Source organism: Mauremys reevesii, linkage group 6 (genome assembly GCF_016161935.1).
Source record: "Mauremys reevesii isolate NIE-2019 linkage group 6, ASM1616193v1, whole genome shotgun sequence".
NCBI classification, from domain to species: domain Eukaryota; kingdom Metazoa; phylum Chordata; order Testudines; family Geoemydidae; genus Mauremys; species Mauremys reevesii.
The window spans coordinates 22640194-22649833 of NC_052628.1; the positions used below are offsets into that span (position 1 = coordinate 22640194).

Here is a 9640-nt window from a genome sequence, read left to right on the forward strand (position 1 = left end):
AAAGCTTTAACCAGTTGACTAGATCTGGAAAAGCATTAAAAATAAAAAGGCCAATCTTTGTAATAAACACTCACTTTTCATGGTAATTTTTTGTGACATTAAGATTTGGAAGAACCATTTTCAAAGGCTTAGATTCATATTTGCCAAGCTGTCTTCCTTTCTCAACCATGGTTACCAAATTTGGCCCTACCAAATTCATGGCCACAAAAAACGTGTCACAGACCATAAAATCTGGTGTCCTCTGTGAAATCTGGTCTTTTGTGTGCTTTTACCCTATACTTTACAGATTTCACGGGGGAGACCAGCGTTCTTCAAGCTGGGGGTCCTGACCCAAAAGGTAGTTGCAGGGGAGTCACAAAGTCATTTGGGGCGGGGGGGGGGGGGGGGCTGCCGTATTGCCACCCTTACTTCTGTGCTTCTGCCATCAGAGCTGGGCAGCTGGAGAGCAGCGGCTGCAGGCTGGGAGTCCAGCTTTGAAGGCAGAGCCGCTGCCAGCAGAAGTAAGAATGGCATAGTATGGTATTGCCATCCTTACTTCTGTGCTGCTGCTTTCACAGCTGGGCAGCCGCACAGTGGCGGCTGCTGACTGAGAGTCCAGCTCTGGGGGCAGCAAAGCAGAAGCAAAGGTGACAATACCATATCATCCTTACTTCTGTGCTGCTGCCGGTGGCAGCGCTGCATTCAGAGCTGGACTCCCGGCCTGCAGCCGCTGCTCTTCAGCTGCCCAGCTCTGAAGGCAGCACTGTCGCCAGCAGCAGTGCAAAAGTAAGGGTAGCAGTACCACAACCCCCTCTACAATAACCTTGTGACCCTCCCAACTCCTTTTTGGGTCAGGACCCCTACAATAACAACACTGTGAAATTTCAGATTTAAATAGCTGAAATAATGAAATTTATGATTTTTTAAATCCCATGACCATGAAATTGACCAAAATGGTATAACTTGGTATAACTTTTAAAATGTCCTTCTGTATTAGGGCTAGATCCTACCCAGGGCACGTGGGATGATGCTACCACATGGATGGTATTCCAAACGGCACTGAGCACAGCACGGCAATCCTGCTGGTACAGCTCACCAGGTGTGCCAGGTGCAGAGAGCTACATACACATGGCCACCATGCAGTAGAGGCAGTCCAGAAACACCCACACCCTCCAGGAGGGTGCAAAGACAGGAGGGTGTGCTCCATGCTGTTAAGGATGTGCGATCCAGGAGGCTGCAGGAACTGGAATTTTGGTTTCCAAACTACATTTTCAAAATGTTACCTTAGTGTGAAAATTGTAAAAAGTGTATTTTGAAAACTAAGATTCATTAACTCATTAACGCAGACGTTTATGAATGACCACATAAGCAGATTCTTAACTTAAAACATGTGCATAAGCCCCACTGAAGTAAATCCCTTCTCCGTTGCTATGGAAGTGAGTGGGACTATCTGCATGAGTAAAATGAGTAGAATTTGAGTCTATATCAAGATTTCAGTGACTGTCACTCTCATTCTAATAAAAAAATCAAAATATATGAAAAATTAAGCAACAATCAATTGCAAGTATAATCCTCTGAGAAATTATGGAAATTCCCCTTGTAAACAGGAATGAAACTGAAGATAAATGAGTTGAAGGAAGAGAACGCCATTCCTTTTGTTAAAATAAAATGTGGCTGTATATATATACTGCAATTAGGAAGAGAATAAAAAAGAAATCAAGTTCTATTTGCTACAGGTTAACACTTTTCTTATTGAAATAGAATTATTATGCTTTTAATCATCAAGAAAACAAAGCAGAGACATAAGTCTTATGTTAATTAAAAATGCTTTTCTCTGCTTGGCTATTTTGGCTAGCTGTTATTTGTTGCATCTTATTCATTCAGGAAATCACTTAAACTAGTGCTTAAATTCCTCTGTTCAACTTTAGCACTTGCGTAAGTGCTCTCCTGAGATATTAAAAATCCATCAGTTGGTACCAATTATCTCATAGGCCCTGTGAGTTCATGAAATTCACACCAGTGTAGCTATATCACCAGTGCAAAGTCCTAAAGCACATACACTGCATCAATACAAATATACCATGTGCTAAAGTATATACACTGCATCAGTACAAATATACCATGTGGTGACTGCATTGGGGTTATATGGAGCGTGATTTGTATCTATTTTGAAAAAAAAAATCACTCACTCTATAGGATTCTATTTAACTGGGAGTTAAAGAAAAATAGTTTTAAGTGCATATTTTAAAATTTAAATCTCCAGTCAGTTTTAGGGAAGAAGTTTCTTTAACTTGATCCACTATCAATTAGTGCACAGTGCATGCTTGGAATATTTGGACATGTTTCTGCCTTTGTTTTTTGTTGTTGTTGTTTTTTTTTGGGGGGGGGGGGATTCTTTTCAACAAGCAATTAAAAAAAAATTCCCCGGTTGTCATTGCCTTAGCAGGAAAATGTCATTTAATATGCTTATGTACCAAATGAATAAATTAATAAGAATTAATTCAGGTTTGCAATTAATCCAGTGCATTCTAAATATGTGGGTTGTTCTATTATGTTTCACGCTTTTTGCTATTATATGATATATAATCAATTCATCCAGCCTAAGGGTGATTTTTTGAAGATATTTTACAAGACACTTATCTCCCTGTTGTTTTTTTGCTAACAGTTGGTGGCAAAACTACTGCACACATGCAAGAGTTAGGAATTCACATGTTCCCCTGCTAGCTGCTTCCACAAAATGTTTTTGTTATTTATGTAATACTCAACAGGGCTTCTAAATGGACGGAGAGGGGAGAAAATCTCCATGGTAAGACTTAGCAGGATGAGAGGAAAACTTTGCTCAACCTTTGAACATATGCAGAGTCACTAAAACAAAAACTTGCAGGATAAGCAACAGGTCTGCTGTCCAATCCAGAAATCTGCGGTTTGGCAGATACATGTGTTTTCTCTCTTGTTAGCAATGCAGCTTGTTTGAGATAAATCAGATTTCTACTATAAATAAAGAGCATCATAATACAAAAGGGTGAAATCCTACCCCCGCTGAAGTAAATGGCAAAATTCAAATTGATTTCAATAGAGCCAGGGTTTCACCCAAAGGCGCTGGTCCTGCTCTCATCTAAGTCAGTAGGTTCACTGGGAACAGAATCATGCCCAAACTTTTCAACATGTGACAGTCAGCGGGGCAAAATATTACCCCTTTCAAGTGTCCTCCCTCTCCCAATACCTCCAGGGTCTCAATTGCCCTTATCTGCATTAATCCCTGCTAATGAGGATCAGCCAAAATACCATACATCTCAGATGCTGGGCCAAATTCAGCGTGGTGTAAGGAGGTGCAAGACTCAATACATTTTAATATTTAAATATAACCTTAAAGGAACTATATGTCCACATTAATTATTTCAAGGAGCGTTCCCTGCAAGTTCTAAGCAGGTTACTCAGAAACCACATGTTATTTTCATACTCAAACACACCACACAAGCATGCCATGTTTCTTTTACTCTGGCATTTAGATTATTTGGGAGAGAGACTGTGTGTGTGTATGAGAGAGAGAGATCCATAATCAGAATCAGTCAATGAGTCTAAAGTGCCACAGACCAATAGTGAAATCTGCCCTTTGAGATGTCTCTGCATAACAGATGACATACATATGCAATGAATAACACAGCAGAGCCAGTGTAAAGCTTCTGCAGTGTATATCCCACCCCCACCACTTGCATAACTGGCTCCTTTGATAGCTACCGCAATGCTGAACTAAAAGCCTAAAAGCCATCAGTGTGTGACCTGAACGGAGAAAACTTCCCGATCTGAATAAAAACAGGAAACGACACAAAAGATCTACCCTACCGATACTGTGAGTGGCCACTTGAAAGCACAGAACATGAAATATTTGCAGCACAGCATACACAACAAAATAGCCTAGAAAATCTCTCTTACTTATCTCTGTGCACAACTAACACATTTTTAATGTGTCACGTTTTAGGGGAAGCGCTAGAAAAAAGACTCTGGCAAGTTGTTTGCTATTATATACCTGAGGAAACATAACTAATACCCTCCCTAAAACAGAAAATGCATGCAGCATGCAAAACATGCAAAGAGCTAGCTGAAGAAAAGATACTCGAGGATTTAGCTTCAACAGGCGATAAACAGCAAAGTAATGCCTCAAGGGTTAAGTCATTCTGGACCAAAGGTTTTATCTCATCCTGTGCAGTTTCATAGTCATGTTTATTCATCATTTCTTGCCCATACTGCTTTGGATTTCAGATTACTCTGCTTGCGAGCCTTGATACGCAAACCTGCTTTATCAACACACATACATTTCACTGTGTTACTTCCGCGATGAGTTTGCTTTACTTTCAGACAGATTATCAGTGTGGCCCCAGCTGAATGCAGCTACAATTAATGGCTATTTCTCACTAGCTGCCTTACGGATCAGACAAACTGCCGGTCGCCTCTGTCAACACGTTGCACCTACGGCCTCCATCTCCCCCAGTTCAGGTGCACGGCACTTGAACGAATGCATAGCGAGAAAATACAGCTCACTGCACACCATCATTCCCCGCTAAGGAGGCTGGAGAGCACTCGGGAGCACAGCGTATATGGGAGACGGCGTTACTAGGGCTGTGAATGCGTCCAACAAACCACTGGCTGCAGGAACTGAATTCTGAGCGTCATGTTTTGCAAGCTAGGAATCCCCTGAATGTTTCCCGTTTACATGCAGTCAACGTGGGAATAAACCGCTGTGACATTCAGGACATAGTAATCCTATTGCAATGACTTTCCACACAAAGAGGATTTGAAGACCGTCCCCCGCCCCCAGTGTCCGCATGTCACAAGCTGCACACAGTCGGGGCTTTATCAGACGTTCTCCAGCTTTAAAACAATGTTGTCTCTTTGCTTTAAAGGGGGAGGCTTATGGCCCCAGCTCTGCAGATCACTATGGGAAGGACTGACTGCCCGTGGCTGGAGCGGGTGCCCTGCGCCGGTGGAGTTGGCGGGGTGTGATCGGGGCAAGGGGGAGGGGGAATTCCCCCCCGCGGGTGCCCGGGCTGCCCCTGGCTCACTCACCTCGCTCCCCGGCCTGGATGGAGCGCACGATCTCGTCCAGGTCCAAGTAGCGGCCGCTCTCGTCGAAGCTGTGCACGGCCATGGGGAACGCCTCCTCCTGGAAGACCACATGCACCCCCTCCATGGTGAAGTAGCAGTTGCGCTCCTGGTTGTTGTCGCTGTAGAGCAGGGTGGCCCGGCTCCACTTGTGGTGCCGGAACAGGGCCAGGAACATCTCGCCCATCTTGGCGTAGGCGGGCGAGACCCGGGTCAGGTGCGAGTACTCGCCCGTCTTGGTGCTGAAGCCGGTGGCCAGCGCCCCAGCCGAGATCATGGGCAGGTTCCAGTGGGAGGCCAGCCGGGCCACCGGGGCAGCCGCGTACTCGCAGACGGGCCCCAGCAGCAGGTCCGGTTTCTGCTGCTTCAGGGCCACCAGGTCCACCAGGCTGAAGAGCGCCCGGTTGCCGCACTCCGAGTCCTCGTAGCTGACCTCGAAGCGGTAGCCCGGCAGGCAGGTCCCGTTCTCCTGCAGGCTCCGCACGGCGTACTCGATGGCTGGCCTGACCCTGGCCAGGGAGAACAGGTAGGAGTTGTCCTTGGGCAGCAGCACCAGGACCCTGATCAGCTTCTCCTCGTCGGGGCTGCTGCTGCTGCTGCTTGCCAGGAGCATCCAAGCCGTGAGGATGCCGGGGACGCTAAGTAAGAAGAAGGATGGCATGGTTTCAATAGCAGTGAGCTCCCTCCCCCCTCTCGCCGCTGCCTCCGAGGCCCCGTGTGCCCTGCACAGAACAAGAAAGTGCTACCAACCTCCGCCCCCTGCACACTTTAATACCGAGACCACTAGCCCGTGGGGTAAGAGGGAGCTGCTGGTTTTCTCTCGGTTGTTGGGTGGCTGATTTTTAAGGGTGTTTTGGCAGGTTAACTAACTGTCCCAGCAACTTGTTATTAGTGGGGCATCTTCCTCCCCCACGCTCTGCCTCCTGGCTGATCTTATTGATCCTCGCTGGTCTATAGCCCTCTGTTTAAATAGTGTGGGAGCCAACGCGCCTGTTGCCACACATGGCGCTGCGAGGCCGGGTTTGTGTTTGGGGAGGAGTCGTTCTTTAACATTCCTGCAGGGCTGATCCGCCCCTCCGCCCCCTCCCCCCCCCCAACAAAATCCCGGCCCCCCGACCCCACCGCCCCTCTTCCTGTAACCAACCCACATCTCGCCCAGGGGCGCGCTGATGAGCAATGGCTCAAAGGGCGCTGCAAACCTGGAGCAAGGGGAGAGGTGGGTAGGAAATAAAAAGACACCGCTTGGCTGCTGCTTGCCTGAGAAGTCGCGCTCACCCTTGCAATACGGACTTTGAAAATCCCCTGGGTGCGATCGTTGTTGTTTTTTTTTCCTTCACCATGCACGTGTCCCAACACGGCGTGCAAAAGAGCCGTTTAAAATCAGGAGCTCGGGATGCAGCGAGTAGCACGCATGAAGTTGACTCGTAATGCTGTAACTCTGGATGCGGAGCGACCTGGGGCCGTGCAAGAGACCGAGCGTGTTTTAAACGCCCGGTTTGCAGGATTGGGAGCCGCCCTCCGAATGAATGACCCCCCCCACACACACACACACACACTTGAAATGGCCCTTTCATGCAACAGCGGGTGGGGCGCCCCTTTAATGCTGCTGCCCCTGCTGAAAGCTGGCGGAAGGGAGCGTCCCTAGCTCCCCTCCGGGCGAAAGCACCGTGCCGCTAGTCTGCAGCAGTGCAAGAAAGCGCGCGTGCTACTATTAGCAGCATAGGCACTGGCAGGGAGAGGACCCAGTAGCTGCCCCCCAGCCCGCCGAATCCCAGACAATCCAGCACTAGTCTCCTTGGCGGGTTGTTACTGCGCCGAGTGCGCCACACGGACTCCGGCTGAGTGGTCCCTTAGTGCACGAGCACGCCCGTTCACATGGACGGAACAACTCCGGGTGTAACGTACACCAGCCTGAGCGTGGGTGATGGACAGTGTACGCGCGGGATTCATCCTACTTGTGCCGCAGGCAGCCTCATGGAAAGCAGTGGGCTACCAGTGTGGGGAAAGCTAGCAGAATCTGCCCCAAAATTAACATGGGCCGTTCTTGGGGGGGGGGGGGAACTCTTCTAGTTTGCACAGCCTTCATGGGGAGGGGTATAATTGAAACACTAGCACTCAGGGATGCCCAGAGGATACTTCCAGGGAGTAGGTAGGACTTTGGCTCTGCCCCACATAAACTGTCCAGCAGAGCTGGTCGGCAGCATGTGAGAAGCATGTTGCCTCCTTTAAAGATAGGGTGACCAGCTAGCAACTGTGAAAAAACAGGACGGGGTGGAGAGTAATAGGCACCTATATAAGAAAAAGTCCCCAAAAACGGGACTGTCCCTTTAAAAACGGGACATCTGGTCACCCTATTTAAAGGTATGTAGCAAATTAAATGCTCCCAATCCCCCCATGCAACTGTGGAGCTCTGGGAGACATTGTGCCACTGGGTGTGGCCCCTAGAACAGAGCAGCTCTGCATTGCCCCTCATTACAGTCTGGGCTTAACCGGCAAAATTTAATTCTGCAGAAGACTTTGTGTGCCCCAATAAATGTGTGTGATTAAAAGCAAAACAAAACTAATTTTTCAATTATATTATTTCATTTGAAAAGAGTTTGTATTCAGAGAATTGTGTTTATTTAACACTGTATTTTGGTGTGAAAATTCACTTGTTAAGTAGTCTGGGCACCACTCTCTGACTAATGTACTTAGCTATTGCCCATGGTAAGAAAAAAAACACACTTGGTTTTATATGTATTGCTAACAAAGCAACTATAACTTCAGAATTTTTGGAAATGCCACTTGATAGATGATCGTTTTTGAATAAGAAACTATTCTCAACATTAAATACTGACAAGAGTTCAAAATGGTACAGTGAAGGAGGATACAAGTAGAATGGAGGGGGTACTAACTGCATTCATCACTTGCACTGTGAAATCTCTGTGGATTGTGCATGTTCCATAATGATCAGTGGTCCACGTCTGCACACGCAGAGTAATCCTGCACAGTTTGACATTTTATGCTTATAATGAGAGGCCCAAGGTTGAACTGGTAGGGTGAGTGAACTGCTTCTCACCTTACAGAAGGGGTCTGTTTAATTCAGGGTTGAGGTCACTGTCAGGGCAATGTATATAAACAAATTGTTGCTGCCTTTACTGTACAGAGTATAAATTGAAGACTTTGGTTTCTAGTGGAACCCAGCTGTTCATCTCTAAGAGCACATGAAGTCTGAATTAAACCCAAGAGGAAACTGCACATGCTTTTAATGCAATTAAACTAAGCAATAGAATTTAAAAGGTCCAATAACACTATTTTCTTTCTAATCAGAACTAATCAACTAATCAAAAATTCACCAGAATATTTTCCTGGAATATTTATCTAATGGAGATCAGTAAAAAAATAAGATGTAGACATTCAAAGATAAGTAACTTGCCTGAAAGATGTGCATTTAAAGTAATATTATTTGATTACTTAATTTGGTTTCAGAATGATTTTTAAAGTTTACAGATACATCCACCCTACTGAAGATCATTTTGTATGTTGCCTTTCCAGCCACTGCTATCAATTGACCCTATATGTCTGTTTATGACACTGCAACCTGGCAACATCTCTTCAATTTTTTCCCCAAAATGTATCTTTCTTTTTCATTTGTGTGTGCTGCATTTTGTCTGAGAGCCGGGGCATCTTATTTCAAATAGCATGAATTGTGTCAATAAGGAAGAGATAAGCAAACAAATCACACGTCTGCCATCCTTATTCATTTTGACTACTTCTCAGGGAATAAGGTACTACTCAGCATACAGGACAAAAGTGATTAAAAAAAAGAAGACTGGAAAATACAAGGCTTGACGGCCAGTTTTCATACATAGATACAGACTTGGATTTAGACCCCAACCTGCAGCCCTTATGCACATGAACACTGCCATTCAAACTAGTGGGAGTCTGGCTTTAGTAAACATTTCTGGATCAGGCCCTTAGAGCACAAGGATCTTTTAGAGTCAAAAGCTTATGTGTAACAATTTACTGTTGATCCAAATTACATCTATCACTTACTCCACCTTGTCACGAGTACAAATACAGTACGGCTGCAAACATTTTCCAGGGCTGTAAATCTAAAATTGTTTTCCAGTGAGCAGACATTAGTTCTTTCAACTACATACATGTTTTTAATAGGACCAACTCATACAGTCCTGAATCTTTTGTCAGGCAAAATGTCCATTGGCTACAATAAGAGTGAGGATTTCGGAATCTGGCCCTTTAGGACTAAGGTCATTATGGAAACAGTATTTTCCTCCCAGAATAGCATGCATACAAATCAAGATTGGAATCACTGTTCGAACTCAAAGCATTACAGTGAATTGTGCTTTTTATTCTGGAGGGCTTTATTCCTAAATTAAGCTCCAGCTAACATTAAGAACAATTTCTGAAGCCTGCTCTAGATTAAGGAAATTCTTCTTGGGGGAGGGTTTGCTGAAAACACAGTTCCCCCTAGAGGTTGAAAAGATGAAAGAACTTAATATTGTCTGTAATGCAAATAAATTCCTACTTCGGGGATTTTTAAATTAATTCCGTTTTCCTA

General features: G+C 45.4%; 1 protein-coding gene across 13 annotated transcripts in view; it reads right to left on the bottom strand.

The window, feature by feature from the left end:
• Positions 1-7091, bottom strand: part of NPR3 (natriuretic peptide receptor 3) — a 57136-nt gene extending 50045 nt beyond the window's left edge. For 7 of the 13 annotated variants that reach the window (XR_005600245.1, XR_005600244.1, XM_039543810.1 and 4 more), the window contains exons 1-2: positions 6355-7091; positions 5044-5717 (exon numbers count right to left, since the gene is read on the bottom strand). Coding sequence is in view for 11 of the 13 variants with exons in the window: in XM_039543810.1 (XP_039399744.1) it covers positions 5044-5717; positions 6355-6653 (973 nt within the window). In the remaining 2 variants the exon portion in view is untranslated. Of the gene's footprint in view, positions 1-5043; positions 6097-6336 lie in introns of those variants that run through there. The other 6 variants (XM_039543800.1, XM_039543801.1, XM_039543804.1 and 3 more) reach the window with 6 other exon arrangements.
• Positions 7092-9640: the final 2549 nt, after the last annotated feature.